At 44.7% G+C, this 18,670-nt stretch overlaps 2 protein-coding genes across 10 annotated transcripts in view; one reads left to right on the top strand and one right to left on the bottom strand.

Annotated features, from left to right (window-relative positions):
- Positions 1–1,409, bottom strand: part of cep43 (centrosomal protein 43) — a 30,817-nt gene extending 29,408 nt beyond the window's left edge. For 4 of the 5 annotated variants that reach the window (XM_040018425.1, XM_040018427.1, XM_040018428.1 and 1 more), the window contains exons 1-2: positions 1,228–1,409; positions 302–355 (exon numbers count right to left, since the gene is read on the bottom strand). In XM_040018425.1, coding sequence (XP_039874359.1) covers positions 302–355; positions 1,228–1,311 — 138 coding nt within the window. In that variant the 5' untranslated portion in view covers positions 1,312–1,409. The remainder of the gene's footprint in view (positions 1–301; positions 356–1,227) is intronic. The other variant, XM_040018429.1, reaches the window with a different exon arrangement.
- A 1,656-nt stretch (positions 1,410–3,065) lies between these two features.
- On the top strand, positions 3,066–15,320 carry mboat2b (membrane bound O-acyltransferase domain containing 2b). 5 transcript variants are annotated; one of them, XM_040018421.1, is made up of 14 exons: positions 3,254–3,268; positions 4,933–5,029; positions 5,143–5,288; positions 5,835–5,912; positions 6,338–6,433; positions 6,518–6,573; positions 6,648–6,702; positions 10,987–11,170; positions 11,370–11,562; positions 11,743–11,846; positions 12,956–13,020; positions 13,111–13,243; positions 13,392–13,543; positions 13,800–15,320. In XM_040018421.1, the coding sequence occupies exons 2-14, from the start codon at positions 4,991–4,993 to the stop codon at positions 13,969–13,971; spliced, it is 1,473 nt and encodes a 490-aa protein (XP_039874355.1). In that variant the 5' UTR covers positions 3,254–3,268; positions 4,933–4,990; the 3' UTR covers positions 13,972–15,320. The 5 variants fall into 5 exon arrangements, with proteins under 5 accessions (XP_039874353.1, XP_039874355.1, XP_039874356.1 ...); XM_040018419.1 differs by lacking the exon at positions 4,933–5,029 and having other exon boundaries at positions 3,066–3,268; XM_040018422.1 differs by lacking the exons at positions 3,254–3,268; positions 4,933–5,029 and adding an exon at positions 3,417–3,446.
- Positions 15,321–18,670: the final 3,350 nt, after the last annotated feature.

Below are 18,670 nucleotides of genomic sequence, written 5' to 3'. Positions count from 1 at the left end.
ACTAAACTAAAGTTAAAATATAGCAAAATAGCTCTTATTATAAATATTCCAGTATGCTACACAAATTAAATATATTTGGTTAACATTGCCCTTGTTATGTGCAGATATTTTAGTGTATGCTGTGCATTAGATGGAGGAGTTGTTCAGTGCTACATTACATATAATCTCATGCTCTCGTTGTGACTGGCCAGCATGTCACAGTGAGTGGGACGTATTGTCCGGCATTGTCCTGATCTTGGACTATGACGGACAGCACTGACTGATCAACACTGTGCTTGGAACTTCTGTGTGAATCACTCACCTCCAGTTTGTCCTGCTCCTCCATTGCCAGGAACACCGCCGCTCTCATCTCCGCCTGCAGGAACATGTCATCAATACAGGTAGTTATTGAAACCTATCAGTAAATTCATACATGTCATTCATGACAGATATTTCAAACTAAAAGGGTTTCCTAAATATTATTTCATTTCCATTCATCAGTTTTCTTCCAGTCATTGTATTCAGGGTTGTGGGGGGTGGAGCCTCTCCCAGAGGCGGGACACACCTGGACGGGTCACCAGCATGTTGCAGGACTAACAGCGTTTCATTCATTTGCTTTATTTCACATTATTTTTATACGAGCTCTCGGCGCGAATCTTCCTGGTTCCTGGATCAGATTTTAGGCTGACGGGTTCCAACTGTGCTGAAGTTAGCACGCACTAAACTAGACCTGCACCATCCACACAGCGCTTAGTTTAGATATAAGTCACAAACTGATCAGATATCAGTCACAAACTGATCAGATATCAATAAGAGTGGTTTCAGGTTTGGAGGTAAGTCTTTCTCAGCACCTGACGCTGTCGAGTCACATGACAAAAACAGGGCGTGAAAGGAAATAAAAAAGGAAAACTATTTCTATTTGTTCTGTGAGGTTTATTCTTCCTGGCTGTGAGCTTTGAGGTTCCATGCTGAGCCGCAGTTACACGTTATTAGTAATAAAATGTCTCATCTACTCTCGCGGATGTTTAAACCGGTTTCAAAGGTTAGATCCTGCTTGATCGATAACAGCAGCAACAGAGCTCACACAGCTGCTGAACCTCTACACTCAGTCAGAACTTCATCTCTCCTCTCAGGTTAAATAAAATAAACCTGAAACAGTCTCTGAGCAGCCGGTTAGCAGTCGTTAGCTGCGAGTAGCTGTAGCCTATCCCGCCGTCAGGGCGTCTCACGTTAAACGTGACCTTTCACCTTCAGCTTGTTCAGAGCTCCGCTGTTCTCAAGATTCTGGATCAGCAGGTCCCGCAGTTCCGTGTCGTCCTCGGCTGCTGACATTTTTCTGTCTGAAGCTTAAGGTGCTAACGTAGCTAACTGCTACTGCCAGGACAACACGCCAAAACAACCTGACGCAACTTCCGCCCTTTCTTCTTCTGTTGCTCTTTAGCCGATCTTTACGCAGTTCAGCCTGAATCCCATCTGCTGGCTTGCAGTCGGAACTACAGCTGGATAATTTACCTGTTTAACAAACGGCGTTCACGGTCCGTGAGAGGGATTCAGCCTCACGTTTTTCATGTTATTTCCACTTTTATTATTTTTTACATTTAAGCCTTCAGTGGCAGGCTGCGGCACCCACGGTGTGGGACGGAGAGATTTCGCAGGTGTTTCCTCCCCACTGCTGTCAGACTGTACAACAAAGACTCCAACTGATCAAACACACACATCCACACATGTGCAATAACACTAAGTGCAATTCTCTTTTCTTGCATCGTTGTATTTTTACTCAGTTGTATATAGAATTTGTATTCTATTTTTATCCTATTGTATATTTTATTCTACTGTATATAGTATTCTATTCTATTCTGTACAGTTGTGTACTGTATTTATTCTTATTATATTCTAATTTTTGCTACATAACTTTTGCACTGTCCACTTCCTGCTGTGACAAAACAAATTTCACACGTGTGGGACTAATAAAGGTTATTTTATCTTATGATTAGATAAAAGTTTCTGAGCTAGTTTGTGACCTTGTATTTATTATATCTCCAGACGGAGTCTGTCTTCACATTAAATTAATAACTGCAATCGTTGCACGTCTGCTACAAAAAGCTTCAGAGGGGCCGAAAAATAAAACAGAAGACTCAAAAGATCCCCAGTGAGTAGAAATACTGCACTGTACTGCACAGAATACTGCATACAAAAGGGTTACCAGAAATGACCAAAAAGCACCAATGAACGTTCCTACCTGTGGCCATCTCTCCTCCTTCTAATACAATGTAAACACTACAATAGTTACATCCTTTTGGCACACACTCTTTCTTACTCTGTAATGTTTCAATCAATCAATCAAAGCTTTATTCGTCACATGCAGGTTGCCCTGCAGTGAAATGGGACCCCCCCGACCTTACACATATAGCACAAACATTACATGGGGATACAGGTCGGAGATTGGTAGCATTAGAGAAAAAAAACATTGAAATGTACACTACAATGGGGAAAGTACAAGAGGAAAAAAAGAGACCCCTACTCATGCTATGCTTCCATAGTAGGACAGCATGAGAACAGGAAACAAAAAAATGTCTGCCAATTTGTTAATATTTACTTATAATCACATATGTCAACCCTGAATATTTATTACTTGGTGACTTGTATTGTATATATTATGCTATTTCTCATATCTTAACATACTGTATTGATAAATAGTCTAGTTTGTTTTTGTTAATGCTACTGTACTGACACAACTGTAACCCATATAATTTCCCTAGGGATTAATAAAGTATTCTGATTCTGATCAAATCAGGAATGGCTCTCATATACAGTAAAACACCTTCAGTCCCTCAGTTTTGAGTGTGACCGACAGACTTTTTTTAATGAATGAATTTATTAATTTTTTAGTTATTGATTTCCTGTTTTGCCAGTTTTATCCTTGAAGACTTAAACGATTAAAAAAAGACTTTGCCTTCAGATGCCGTGAGCTGTGTGTGTGTGTTCTTTAGCCAGATGCCAACAGATGTTTCTGAGACTGATCTGAAGAGAAAGCAGCAGGAGGAGGAGGCAGACGGAGGGGGAGAGGAGGAGGAGCAGAAAGCAGAGAATCACGCGCAGACGCACGGGCACGGACCTCCGGTGGATCACGGAGCCTCCGCCGCCTCTGCGCAGCTGCAGCCGGTATCAGAAGCAGTACGGTCGGCCTAACATCGGAACTATGGCCGACGACGGAGCTCCATCCACGGCCTGCACAGGCTCCAGCCTTCTGCAGCCGCTCAGCGAGCTCACCGACCTGCCGCTGGACCAGGTAAGAGCCGCCGGAGCCCGGACCTCGGCGGCCGCCGCTCCGGAGGTCCGACACGGGGGTACAAAGAGAGGCGAGGACGGGGAAGGGAGGAGGGCTTTGCCCGTAAAAGTAAAGGGCGGAGGCCTCGTGCAGACTCCTGCAGCTGTGATGGAGGAGAGGCTTCATGCTGCTCATTCACGTAAGGAGGAGGAGGAAGGGGATGTAGCTGTGCGGATTGTTCCTATTGTGATGATGATGAAGGGGGAAGGCATGTCGGTGGTGGTGGGGGGAGGGGAGGGGAGGGGGGGTGATCTCTCACCCGTGATGCTCCTGAGGCTCCACCTTTCCTCTTAGGTTTCGTCTGCGCTGGGGTCAGGTATGGAGCTTCTCTGACGCAGGTGTGGCTCAGGTGATAACCAGGCACAGCCATGACCTCCACGTCAGCTCCTGATTGGTCATTCCTCAGTCCAGAGCTCAGAGGGGGTGGAGCAGCTACTCATTCAGCAGATGGTAGATCAGAGTGTGGTTGTGTGGACCTACACCAGGTGATCCTGGTGAGCTGCTGCACACACCTACCCTCTGACTGGCTGACAGCCAGGCCTCTGGAGTCGGTTCAGGTGACCAGCTGCCTCAGTTTACTAGTTTTACAGGGAAGTACTGATGATACCAGTGTCTCCTGTGGGCCGATGTCATTGTGTGTGAGTCTTCAGAGAAAAATCCTGTTTCTACACCACACAGCAAGTTTCACGCCTTGAAGAGTGGAGGCTCTGGTGTCACTTCCGTCCAAGGCAGGAAATGGGCACTGCCAGAGGTGCTCCGAGAAGGAGGCCGGGGGGTGCGACCCTCACCAAGGTCGCTCCTTCTCAAACAGCACATTTCATCTTCTGCTCGACCGTCTCTGATTTTCATAAATATTTATGGTCCATAGTGTGAACACACGGCCGCTGTAACCTTTAAACAGTTTGTAGATACTCTAACAGTACAACAGAGAGTATTACAGAGAACTGTTTGAAAACTGCTGCATCAGCAAACTTTCAGGCCTTTTTCACCCATTCAAATATGAAAATCTCAAAGCTGTAAAAGATCAAAGCCAGAGATCTCGCTGCTCCTTATTCCCATCGTCCTGACTCAGATGTGTACTTTGGGACAGGCACAGTAAAACCTGCCTGAGTATCATTTAGGTAGTTTCAAGGCGTCTTGTAACGTCTTATATTTCAGGACACTCTGATAAAAACTTCACACTGTAAGAAAATACCTCGTGACAGTGACTCAGTGATGAGTACTTCGACTTCACAGTGTTGCAAAAAAACACAAGAGAACTTTGAAAGTCAAATTCTGAGTTTTGAAGTACAAAGAGACATAAAGTACTGCAGGTGGTGATATCATTGCTCTGTTTACAAACACTCACAATACCACACACAATACTACAAAAACTGACAGCGCTATTGATACTCTGACATTACTACAGATATTAGTCAGATAGTACTCTGATGTTATTTTCTTAGTATTCTGGTATTAGTCTGTAGTAGACGGTGACTGGACAATAACATGGCTGTTACTGTGCTAATGATGATGAAGATCCTCCTCCTTGCCTTCTTGCAGGAGGAGCTGCTTGGAGAAAAGGGCAGCCATTTTGTGCTTGTGTTGGTTCTGAAAGAGTCATGTGACACCTCTCTCACACCCAGGAGGGGGCGGTGGCGCTCATGTTTGGTCCCCTCAGCAGGAGGAAGGCAGGATTAGCCAATGAGCATGCAGCACCCCTCTGTGAAGGTGTTAGAGAAGGTGAGGGGTCAGCCTGAGGGAGGCGGAGCAGTCTAACGGTGGGCGGGTCTGCCCTCTCTCACCTGGATGTACTGAAGCACCAATGAGGTGCTGTCTGTTTGCTTCACCTGCAGGTGAACTTCGTAGCGTGCCAGCTCTGCGCTCTGATCTCCGCCTTCTGGTTTCGTCTCTTCCTCCATCCCAGTAAGACCAGTCCCATCATCCGGCACGTGGTGGCCACGCTGCTGGGACTCTATTTTGCCATGTTCTGCTTCGGCTGGTAAGACCAACTATGACTCAGGATCAATAAAACTGAGCTCTCCAAAGTCTGACTTATCCTAAAATTGAACCAATCAGAGCTCTGATAGAGGTCACACCTGCATCGCTCATCTCACCTGTAAAGGAAAAATTACACAATAATGACTTGTCAGGAGCAGAAAACATCAGATGTGGCTGGACTAAATAAGGATCCGCTGTTAGAGCAGCTTTGCATGACTCGCAGTCATAATAATTCTTCTTTCATTTTCTCACCGTCTGAAACAACTTTTAGCTCCTCCCCCTTTAAGAAAGCTTTCTTCTGATTCGGTCTGTGTGTCAGATGACCCTAAAACAAACTCTCTATGACATCATCCAGATCCCAGAGGGAAAAATGCTGTGACTGACTGAGTGTTGAGGGCAGCCTGAGCGTTGGCTCACAGAGATTACTGTTTGTACACCAAGCTCATTATGTTTAATGTGAGCATCCGTCACAGGAGCAGCAGACACATCACGTGTTCTGGTCAGCTGGTGTCTGGAGATGACGCTCTGTGTTCTCCTTGTTTTACAGGTATGCTCTCCACTTCCTGGTTCAGAGCGGACTCACCTACGGCATCATGATCCTCACCGGAGTCGAACACATGCACAAGTGAGCGTCACACACGACATGCATTAAAATGCTGCTAACAAGCCATTAACGAGCTCAGGGTTAATGAGGAAACTTTTTATCACCTTTGATGTCAGGAGAGCAGCTCACAGTCGGACCTCTGTTATTTCCAGCTCTGTGAACATTAGGTCATGAATACTGGCACAAAAGGACTTCCACAGATTCTGATGTTGTAAAAGTAACAATGTGCTCCTTTCAGCCAAACAAACATGACTGCACCAGGTGTTCTGTCCTCAAAAGGATGCAAACTTCAGACTGGTGAAGGTCTTAAACCTGTGGAACTTCACATGAGCTACAGCCAGAAACCTGAGTGAGCCAGATCATCACAGAGGTCCTCAGACCTCAGTGAGGCCGTCAGGACCGCCGACCCCAAGTTGAATAACAGCCTGTTCTCTGTGTTTTTCCAGGTACTGCCTAGTGGTGGCGCTCACATACCTGAGTCTGTGTCAGATCACTCGAGTGTACGTCTTTGACTACGGCATGTACACCGCCGATTTCACAGGGTAACGCCTCCGCTCTGTGGCCCATTCACTCCTAAACGCCTCCCCGTGTCCAGGCTCTAATCTCTGCCTCTGCCCTCTCTGCAGCCCCATGATGGTCATCACTCAGAAGATCACCAGTCTGGCGTTTGAGATCCATGACGGTGAGCTGCACTCTCAGACAGGCTGTTTTCCGTAAATCCTGCAGGTTTTACTGTCCACTCTGTGTTTCTGACAGGAATGGCTCGGAAGGAAGAACATCTGACGGCGGGACAGAAGATTCTGGCAATAAGGTTTGTTCATGGTAGAAACATTATTTACTGGAGCAGAAATCACCGTGTTTAGGCAGGAGGGTGGAGCTTAAGACAAAATCCATGCCTCCATGGTAGACACTTGTCAATCAAAGGTATCTCCGCCCTAATACTTCTCCCTAAAAGTAATGCAACTTCCTGCTGTACTTCTGTTCATGCAAAACAGGTTTAGTATGAAAAAATAGCTTCACCTAAACTAAAAACAAAAAATACTCGGCTGAGTCACTTTTACTGGATCAGTCCTTCAAAACTCATGACATAGCGGAATCCTTTGAATGGTCTTCTTCCTGCTCTTAGTAGATCTTTGCATGAACAATCCTCATTCTGTGGCCTTCATTTTTCATCACGTTATCGGCAGTGTTGGAGTTCAAAATTGTTGATTCTGCTCGTCTGGGCATTTCGTCACTCATCCAGGTGACTTCTTCAGTCTCAGCTGACTGCATGTTTCCTCAACCTTACAAACAGTACATTTACACAATAACTGAAATTAGCCACTAAATGAACAATCGGCTGTGAGGTCAGTTCCTTGATCATTAATCAATCAATGGTAGGCAGCTCTGAACAGCACATCCAGAACACCTTGGATTTTATTGAGAAGGTGAGAGATGTCATTATGGAGGCAGATGAAACAATGGTCTCATACAATGTTACATCTCTCTTCACTTGTGTTCCAGTCACTGAAGCGTTGGAGGTAGTTCGTAAGACATTACAGGATGACCCCAACCTTAGCAACAGGACCACTCTCAGCATTGACCAAGTGTGTTTACTTTTGGAACTGTGTCTTAATTCCACCTATTTCACATACAAGGGTCAGTACTATAGTCAGAAACATGGGTGTGCCATGATTTCCCCAGTTTCACCTACTGTGGCCAACGTGTACACGGAAGAAGTGGAAAAGAGGGCTCTTTTATCCTACTATGGAACACCACCAAGTCATTGGTTCAGGTATGTGGATGACACCTGGGTGAAAATCAGATCTCAGCACGGGACATACCACAATTCATGGATCACATTAACTCGATGGACCAACACATCAAATTCACAAGGGAGGTAGGGCTGCCATGATTAGTCGACTAGTCACGATTACGTCGACTATCAAAATCGTTGCCGAGTAATTTAATAGTCGACGCATCATTTGAAGCTTTGATCCTGCAAGACACAGGAATAAGTAGTAGGATTTAAGAGTGTAATAACGGACTGAAACAGAAGATGGCAGCAATGCCTCTACAAGGATGCCAGCTGCCGTTAAACGCCAAAGAAGAAGAAGAAGCAGTCTCCGGTATCATAGCTGTGTCCACTTCAGGCACTGCATATCTTCGGAAGCCGCATTTGTAGGCCGATTACGTGACAGCGACACAACGAAGGCTGTCACAATTTGAAGACTCCTCCAAATGCGACCTTAAGCACTTTGGCAAAATTACGTTCATCTGTTTTATAATGTCTAATAAGCCTCATAATAAGCACAGTCACTACATGACTGAAACACAAGCTTAATCTCTCTATCAATAAAAATAGAATACACGTATGCTTGAATAAAAACAAACAGGTGATATAGAACACTTTTATTTTTATTTTAGCATACACTCAAAAATTACAATAGACAGCTGCACTTTTGTAGGCCGAGTACGTAAAGGTGACGCGACAAAGGCTGTCCCAATTCAAAGACTCCTCCAAATGCGGTCGACAAATGCGTCCTGCTTTTCCCCAGATTTGAAGGATGGGTCAGGTGTATCCTTCGTGGCCCATATCTCAGAATTCACAGTGTGGCCCAGCCAATTTCCAGTTTCCAACAATGGTGGCAGCTACTTAGTTTTAATATCACTCTTATTGCTCCTTCTGGGTCACAAAATAAACTTTTAAGATATTTTCAGAGAATGTAGCTGTGTGAACTTCAAATATCTGCTCAATTTATCAAGACATCGCATATTTGCAAAAATGCTCAGACATTTTCAGAGACGTCTGTTTCCCACTAGCTTGATAGGTGACCGGGAGGTCAAGGCTCACTAGAGCCGGTGAGAACAGCGAACTCCCGGCCCATCGTTTTCAAACCCCCCACGGTCTTTCGCTACTCAGGTTAAACCGGGTCCCCCGACACAAACAGAGTAATGCAGTGTGTGCTGTTAAGTGCCAGAAGGACTGCCATTATACATCAGGGTAGCTAAACAACTTCTGGCTAAGTGGATGGCACAGCACGCAAGAGCTAACTTGTCAGGCCAGGACTCCACAGTCTATTCACACCTACAGGCCAGTGGACACTCTTTCAATGATGAGGATGTAAACATTCTGGACAGTTAGGAGCGCTGGTTGAGTCAAGGAGGCCATTTACGTGAAAAGGGAAAGACCATCTCTTAATCAAGAAGGGGGCCTAAGGGTACATCTTTCGCCATCTTAGTGGTCATGACAATTTGCATATTAATGATCATAAACCAACCTCACAGCAAATTGTTCAATCAGTGGGCTGGTTTCAATTATTGCGCAAATCTACTGTTTATAAGATTAGGGAAACCTGCAGTCAACTGAGATTGAAGAAGTCGCCTGGATAAATGACGAAATGTTTCCCCCACTAAAAACGTTACATCCAGATGAACAGAATCAACCTTTTGGGATTTACCTACCTGGGTGATTTAGCATGCATCAAGACAGTGTTAGAGTTGTCCCTCAAAAAAGTAATCTATTGCACATTACTTGTTACTTATATTAAAAGTAGTGTTGTATGTTACTTAATTACTCACTGAAGAAAGTAATTTCTTACACAACCTGTTACATTACCTCCATGTCACTCCAACCTGAAGCACAGTCTGATAATTATCAATGAACAGTGTACACCTGAAGCTACAGTCGCACACTGACACAGATCTCTGTGCTAATGAGGACACACACAGTCTTGAAGTTTGAATAAAAGCAAAGTTAAAACCAGCCAAACAGACTTCAGAGCAGTCGTCATGGTGATTCTGCTTTAGAAACATGAACAGGTAGAACTGCCTTTGTTAACCTGTTGAAGTTCAGGGTCTGGCTGCTAGACTGGGGTCTGCATATACTCCACTCTTTCATCACTCTTAAGTTCTTGGCTAGCTTAGCATTAGCATGCTGTCTGTGCAGATGTTAGCTAAATATCAGACATGATAAATGGATATGTACTTTTAGAGAGCTTTTCTAACTGAGATTTTTACTACAAGTCTCACTATGCCAATCACATTAGCTCTTTGTTCTATGTTCTGGTTCTCCTTTACTGTCTCCCCTTCATTAGCTCCATTAAAAATCCAGAATTTAAATCCTGCTCCTCACATTCAAGGTCTTGAATAATCAGGCCCCATCTTATCTTAACGACCTTATAGTATCATATCGTTAGAGCACTTCACTCTCACACTTGTTGTTCCTAGAGTATTTAAAAGTAGAATGGGAGGGAGAGCCTTCAGTTTTCAGGCCCCTCTTCTGTGGAACCAGCTTCCAGTTTGGATTTAGGAGACAGACAATATCTCTACTTTTAGGATTAGCCTTCAAACTTTCCTTTTTGCTAAAGCATATAGTTAGGGCTGGATCAGGTGACCCTGAATCCTCCCTTAGTTATGCTGCAATAGGTGAAGGTAGCTGGGGGATTCCCATGATGCACTGGGTGTTTCTTCTTAACTCACGTCACTCATGTGTTCATACACCTCTCGCATTAAATCATTGGTTCAATAAAAAGAGATTAGTACAAGAAACTGAACATTATTTATTGACATACAGAATTTAATGAAACCATTTTGCAAGTACTCTGATGGCCCACCACAGCAGAACAGAATCCCAGCAGTGATAGAAATTAGGGTGTGTGAAAACAGATCTTTCATATACAACTTAAGGTTCATTTATTATTAATCTCTGGCTCTCTTCCACAGCGTGTCTTTTGTCCTGTCTTCCTCCCCTCACCCAAACCAGTCACAGCAGATGGCCGCCCCTCCCTGAGCCTGGTTCTGCTGGAGGTTTCTTCCTGTTAAAATTTAGTTTTTCCTTCCCACTGTCACCAGAGTGCTTTCTCATCGGGGCTCATGTGATTGTTGGGGTTTTCTCTGTTTTCTTTGTATTCTTGTAGGGTCTAAGTTACTGTAAAAAGCACCTTGAGGCAACTGTAGTTGTAATTTGGCGTTGTATAGATAAAACTGAATTGAAAATTGAATAGTTCTCCATGCCTTCTTTCAGAGCACGGCTGTTTCCATAGCATACAACATTCACAGGAGTTACCAATAGAAAGCATTGTGGTGAAATGGTCTTAACCCTCTATTTATTTAGGAGAATGCCCAGTCTGCTGGAGTACTTCAGCTACAACTGTAACTTCATGGGGATCCTGGCTGGCCCCACCTGCTCCTACAACGACTACATCGGCTTCATCGAGGGAGCCCCTCAACGCTGCAGAGACTACAAGGATGAAAGGAAGTCCAGCAGCAAGCTGAGGCACAGTGAGCCCTCCCCAAACGTAGGTCGTATGACTAAGGTATACCTGTATTTACAGTATGAGCAGTCGCCCCCGCTTGACATTAAACAGAAAGCAGGTTTAAGACATTTACCTTTGAGACGTTTAAACTGAGGAGCGTAATCCATTTCTTCTTTTGTTCATGATTGCTGACTGAATTTAAGACATACTGAACCTGAATGAATACTATGTTTCTTCACAGATGGAGGTCGTACGTAAGGTCACCACCTCCTTCTTCTGCCTGCTGGTGTTTCTGTCAGTGTGTAAGGTTTTCCCAGTGGAGCGAAACATCGACGACAACTTCATTGCCAACACACCTTTCTATGCTCAAGTGGTTTACCTGTACCTGTCCATGCTGACTACCAGACCCAAGTACTACTTCGTCTGGACGCTTGGTGGGTGGCTGAAATCTGCTTTGTGCAAATAAACCTTCATGTGCTGCTGTAGAGAAATTGGATTAAAATCAAAATCTAACCGATCATTTGTGCTGAAATGAAAATGTGCTGAAATGAAAATGCTGGGCACAAACACACTGTTCATACCTAAATTTCTGACCAGTCACATCTCTGCTACAGCTGACGCCATCAACAACGCCGCCGGTTTTGGCTTCAATGGTTACGACAGCGACGGCTCTGCTCGCTGGGACCTCATCTCCAATCTGAGGATCCTGAAGATTGAGGTCAGGACAATCACAGACCTGGACAAGTTTACGAGTAGGGATGGGTATCGTTTAGGTTTTATCCGATATCGGTGCCAAACCGGTACTTTTGAAACGGTGCTGGTGCTTAAACGGTGCTCAAACCGGTGCTTAAAGAATGGAGAACACAAAATTGGTCCAAAAACCTCTCATGTTCAGCTGTTTTTTTGTAAAAAAATAACAATGTTAGCCTTTTTTATGGCATCACTCTTGGCTGGAAGCAGTGCTTAATCAATGGAAAAAACACAAACTTTGTCCAAAAACCTCTCATGTTTAGCTGTTTCCCACTTTTTCTTTGGTCATTTTAGCCTTTTTGGCCAGGGTGAAGGGAGTATCTGCCATCAAACAAGAAGACAGCCGCATGTAGCTATGATGATGTTTGCCAGTTCACCTTACATGCATTAATTTACTCAGCGTAAATTACACACGAACAACATTAAGCTACTCACGCAGAGAAGAACGGCTGCTGCTGCCATCATCATCCGTCATCATTTCTGCTACATTGGCAGGGCTAGGAGCCAGGACTCTCCTCTTCGGGTTTTTGGGGGATGTTGCTAACTCTGGGTCCGATAACTGGCACCACACCCGCAGTAGATGTGCACCGTGTGAGGTCTCGCAGCAAGCTATCAAATACGGCTCATTTCTCGGCTTTTAAAAAAACCCGCTATGCGTCGCCAGGTGTTTCATCAGATTCGAGGTGTTACCTCCTTTGACAGTATCACAGTATCAGCTTAAAGCACTTGTTGCAGGCTGCTGAGTTTGCATATTTTGCTGTGAAGTACAGCCAGACTTGACCGCTTCACCTTGGGCATTTTTAATCTGTAGCTCTGCTCTAAAAGAACGTACGTACCTGGACCCGCCTACTATCCTCGGAAACGTAAAATGATTGGCTAGAATCTAAAGTGTATCACAGCTCAGGAAAAAAAGCACCGAAATAAAGCACCGAAATGTACGCTGCTTTTCGGTCTGGTTACTACCGTTTATGTCAGAATCGGTGCCATAATGGCACCGGATACCAGTACCCATCCCTATTTACGAGTCACTAAAATGGTTTGATAACATCAGTCTAATGGATCTCTGTCTGTTTCCAGTTTGCCACCAGCTTCAAAGTTTTCCTGGACAACTGGAACATTCAGACAGCACACTGGCTCAAAAGGTCACACTCAGTTACCTGATCTGGAATCTGTACCTGGCATGTGTAAAAATGACTGTTTGTGACCTCTGACCCCTTATCTCTGATTGACAGGGTGTGTTATGAGCGATGTCCCTACCATCCGACAGCAGCCACCTTCATTCTGTCAGCCATGTGGCACGGAGCCTATCCAGGATATTACCTCACCTTCCTCACAGGGATCGTCATCACGCTGGCAGCCAGAGCGGTGAGCCGCTGTTAGCTATTAGCCGCTAGCTGTTAGCCATTATCTGTTAGCAGTTAGCTGTTATCTGTTAACTGATGTTGCTGCTAAGCCTTTGAAATGAGACCTGTGTCCATTTTAGCAGTCCTCCATGTTAACTTCTCATCCTCAGGTCAGACACAACGTTCGACCATACTTCCTGCACTCCTCCGTACACAAACTGGTCTATGATGTCATCACGTGGGCAGCCACTCAGATTGCCATCTGCTACACGGTGATACCTTTTGTCCTGCTGTCTGTGGGTCCTTCCATGAAGTTCTACAGGTCAGTAAGTCAGAAAGGGTTGACCAAAGTTTAATCAAGATTCAATCCAGGTTTAATGCATGTTTAACACAGCTTTAACCCAGGTTTAAATCAGGTTTTACCAAGGTTTAATATAAGTTATTCCAGGTTTAACCCAGATATATTTCAGGTTTACTGCTGGTGCAGCCCAGGTTTAAACCTTGTTTAACCCAGGTTTAATTCGTGTGTAACTTTGACTGCTCATAGCAGCATTTCTGAATTTTCGTCTTCTCTGCAGTTCCTGGTACTTTAGCCTCCACATCGGCTGCATTCTGGTCGCATTCGTGCTGCCCGTCAAACGGAGGAATCTCCCTCTCAAAGACCAGCAGAAGAGCCCAGTGCAGGAATCGCTTCAGCGCCACCTAGAGGCTACAGACAGGACCTGCAGCCAGAAGGAGAAAACCACATGAGACAGAGGACAGAGAGCGATGATGTGACATCATGCATTACATGGACGTGTACAGAAAGTGGGCAGACGGAGCTTCCTGCTGGCTGGGTACAGAAACATGATGACGATTACTTGGAGTCATAGGGGGGGGTATGGAAACAGGCCCCGTGTTGTCTTCAAAAGGATTCGTGACTGCTCAGATTCAGACAGATGTGTGGTGACGGAGGATTCATGTGTATAAATACATACAGTGTAAGTTGACATGGAGCTGCTGTGTGGGAACCGAGCTGCCCCAAACTCTCATGATCACCTGTGTAGTGTTTCTTTGTGGTTAAACACCTGCTGACTGTTCATCTGCAAGGAAGAAGAACAAAGGAAGGACGGGAAGAGTCGCTGGATGAGTGAAGCATGCACAAATGGAAGTCAGGCAGGTTAAACCACAGCATGACAGTGTTCACAGGGGCCGATAAAGGTCCACTCAGCAGCCTTACCCGTTTGGGTTTTTGCAGGTGTTACCTGGAGAGGGTGGCATCACGTTTACATTAGCAGATGTCTGAATCAGGTGATTTATGTCATTTCATTCCAAGCAGTCAGGTGTTTGCAGATTTAGCTCGAAGATTAAATGAACTGAAAGATCAGTAAGGGTCATGTGATCATCTTTCACGTTAAAGGAGAACCATTGAGCTAACCTGCAGCTCTACTCAGCTGTATTACCCTCCTATGATTCAAAAATAATAAAATAAAATAAAAACAACTTTACTTTATTTAACTCTGGCTTCTCAGCTCAATAAACTCTTTTAGCTCCTCTCTCTTTAAAGTCATCCTTCTTTAAAATCCCACTTCCTTCTGATTGGCCAGCTTCTGAAAACCCACTGAGGGGCAGCACTCTGTACCTGTGAGCTGTGCTGCCCACAGGAGATGACCACATAAAGAAATCTAATGTAATGACAAAAATATAGAACAGCGTTGAAGCTGAGTGCTAAGAGCAGGCTTGAGACTAGATTACTTTACGTTGGGTTACTTTAGATTACTCTGGATTACGTTCACATGCTAGTGTTATTACTTTGACCTTGGGCCATGTTTCGTATGAACACATGCTAATATTATGTAAGAAAATAAAGAAAGTGCTTCGGGTTGGGTTCATCGTGGTTCTGTAGTCTGGTCTTCGGATCTAGGAGGACGTTCCGACAGGAAGTGCTATGCGTTTACTGCTGTGTGTTTTTGTAAACTGAGGAAAACACATTTCTGTTTCCTGTTGCCATATTTGTATCGTCAGTGTTGTTCCTGGTGGAGATGTTCTGGGACACAGACACCTCTCTGTGGGCTTCATGGTTTTGTAAATGTGAAATAAAGCTGATTTTTGACACCTGACCAGGTGAACATGTGTGATTGTTGCTGGGATGGGTGGAAGTTTGAGTCTGCACTTTAAACTTTGGCAGGCTGATAGGAATCAAACTAGAGAACAACTCTGTTAATAATTCCTCAAATATCAGGTCATAAAGTCGCTGGGTGATGTTTGTGGTTCAGAGATTTCACCAGCACAGCATTAAACCCACAAACATGCACACACAAACACGTTATTTAAAGCTATCACTCAGTGGATTTATATCAAATACACCAGATGTTCTGCTATCCTCACACACTCCGGCCTTTCAGCCTGAGCTTGCATTTTCCTGCTTCTTCCTTAATTCTGAGTTAACCAAATGTTCCACTGCACTAACTTTGGCTTTTGTACAGGAGGTGCAGTCTGTTACAGTATGTATAACCTCAGTAAGTATCTGGGTGCTTTACATAGTACAGTCATGACTGAAGGACAAACAGTCATAATAATGAATTGCACAGCCTGACATGCTCAAAATGTTAAATACTGAGATAAATGTGATTATGAGGCAAAGGTAAGGTTTATAGTGAGGCTGGACTCTGAGGAAGGAGAGAAGGACTTGTAGAGGCAGAGAGACCGAGCTGAAAAGGATGTGCAGCAGGTGAGAGTGACTCCCTCCCATGTGAAGGAGTTACTAACTATCCTGGACCAGCTTATAAAAGATGTGAGAACATCTTATTTTGCTGATTTGATTAACGACAAACACAATCCAAGGTTATTGTTTGACGCCATCAGCAGACTCGTCAGTCTGCTGTTCACGTCCTGTTCTTTGACTTTAAACCGGTTTCCTCGACAGATCTTCTCAATATAGTCTCACACATGGACGCTGTCATCCTGCCCAGCGGTCATTATCCCTCCTAAATTCATCAAAGGCGTTATGCCTCATCTCCCTCAGATTCCTTCTATTATGAATCAGTCCTTTTTATCTGGCCGCCTTCCAGATTACAGCTAGCATCTTTGCTCTGCTGTAAAACCCTACTTAGATCCCACTGTTTCAGATACTCACAGGACAATTTCCAAACTCACATTTATTTCTGATATCCTTGAGAAAGTCTGTCAGGCCATTTATCGTTTAAATTCCAGTCCGGTTAGAGATAAACCCACAGCACTGAACCAGCTTTAATGACTAAGGATATTCTAATACAATCAGATAAAGGTGAGCTTTCTATTTCAGTCCCGCTCGACTTATCTGGTCCCCTGCTGATCCCAGTAGGCGCCCCCATTCCCTGGGCCTGGACCCCCACCAAGGGCAGGGGGTCCAGGCCCATCCAGACCGGGACCCACAGCAGTAGCACCACCAAGCCCCACAGAGCCTGGGGCTCTACCCTCAACCCATCATCCAATTATCTTCCGGACTACATAAGACAATAGACACCCAGGTTGAGTTCATTCTCCACCTCTCCTATATCTCTCCCTCACCTGCAGAGTGAACTCCTGAAGAACAGAGACCTGCAAGGATGTAACAACCTCCCCGCCATTTAAAGGGAGCCTCAGTTCTGCAAATGCACCAGAGGCCCCCCATGCCCGTGACACACCACCATCAGGACCCAAGCCCCTGAGGCCCAGCCAGAGCCCCAGCCCAGACGAGGAGCACCCCCGCATCCCCAAGCCCCCAAACCAGACTACCAGTCCAGTAACCCACGTCCGCCAGCACAGACTCTCCCCAAGCTCTGCTGCAGTGTAAGTTCTCATCACTCGTATGTAGAGTCCCCCAGGGCTCAGTCCCTGGACCAGTTCTGTTTTCTTTACCCCTGGGTCACCTGTCTAATGGTTTTAATGGAATCTCCTACCACAGCTATACAGATGACACACAGCTATACTTTTCTGTAAAGCCCAGCAACCTCGACAGCGTCTCCTGATTCAACAAATGCTTCTTTGCCATTACTGAGTGTATATATTCAAATTTCCTCCATCTCAGTTCCAGTAAAACTGAGGTTCTAGTGCTCGGCCCAGACAGTTTCTCTAAGGAGGTTAGCCATTGCTTTGCCCCCTTGCCAATAACATGAAATCATATGCTAAAAACTTTGGCATCATCTTTGACTAACTTTTACTCTCACACCTCAGAGCCCATCCAGTCTTTTTTCCTTCACCTCAGAAATATTGAAAAAATTGAACCTTTACTGTCATTCAATCATCTGGAACCTGTAGTTCACACTTTTCTCTCACCTTGATCAGTTTTGATCAAAATATCATCATTTTTGATTGAAAATATCTGTAGAAGCTGGTGAAGGCATGCCTTCACCAGCTTCTACAGATATTTCAGAATTCATGTTGCACAATTCATATTAATTTAAAATCTACTTTAAAATTCTGTTACCAACATATAAATGTCAACATGGACTCGCCCCTGCTTATCCAGCAGTCTCTGAAACCTTGTCACGGCAGCTGGCCTCTGACCCTCTAACCAGGGTCTCTTAACTGATTTTAAAACCAGAGATGATTGTGGTTTTGAGGTTTTTGCAATCAGGATCACTCTTTTTCATTTTCTTTATACGACTGCTAAAAACTCATTTTTATAGGTTAGCTGTGCCTTAATCTTTTCCACTTAATTTTCAGCCATAGTTTGCAACCCTGCATGAATGCATGTGTGTATGTTGAAATATGTATATTTATCTTTAATGTGTGGCATTTACTGAAACTGTGAAGCACTCTGCAACTCTGTGTTTTGAAAAGTGCTACACAAATGCAACAGTTAACAGAATGGTGTAGAGTCAACTGTCTTTGAACGTGGACAAAACAAAAGAGATGATCGTCGACTTCAAGAGAGCACGGAGAGATCACTGTCCACTGAACATCGATGGATCCTCTGTGGAGGTCGTCAAGAGCACCAAATTCCTTGGCGTTCACCTGGTGGAAAACCTCTCCTGGTCCCTCAACACCAGCTCCATAACTTAAAAGGCCCAGCAGCATCTCTAATTCCTGCAGAAACTGAGAAAAGCCCATCTCCCACCATTCATTCTCACCACTTTCTACAGAGGGACTATCAAGAGCATCCTGAGCAGCTGCATCACTGTTTGGTACGGTAACTGCACCGTATTGGATTGCAATATCCTACAATGGATTGTGAGAACAGCTGAGAAGATCATTGGAGCCTCTCTTCCCTCCATCACAGACACCTATCGCACCCACTGCATCAGCAAAACCACCAGCATTGTGGAGGAACCTACACACCCCTCACACACACTCTTCACCCTGCCGCCTTCTGGCAATAGGTACCAGAGCATTCGGGCCTTCACTGCCAGACTTTGAAACAGTTTCTTCGCCCAAGCCGTCAGACTCCTGAACACTCAGTGACTGGACTGACACACACAGGTATACCTTCATACATCAAGTTACTTTT

The sequence above is a fragment of the Simochromis diagramma genome, unplaced genomic scaffold (genome assembly GCF_900408965.1).
Source record: "Simochromis diagramma unplaced genomic scaffold, fSimDia1.1 OVJJ01000802.1, whole genome shotgun sequence".
NCBI classification, from domain to species: Eukaryota; Metazoa; Chordata; class Actinopteri; order Cichliformes; family Cichlidae; genus Simochromis; species Simochromis diagramma.
This window is presented reverse-complemented; position numbering and strand designations above follow the sequence as displayed.

Coding starts and splice junctions, on each gene's coding strand:
- mboat2b (XM_040018419.1), top strand. CDS start 3,179: ATGGCCGACGACGGAGCTCCATCCACGGCCTGCACAGGCTCCAGCCTT. Junction 6,574..6,647: donor GGCGTTTGAGATCCATGACG/GTGAGCTGCACT, acceptor TGTTTCTGACAG/GAATGGCTCGGAAGGAAGAA. Junction 13,244..13,391: donor TCACGCTGGCAGCCAGAGCG/GTGAGCCGCTGT, acceptor TCTCATCCTCAG/GTCAGACACAACGTTCGACC.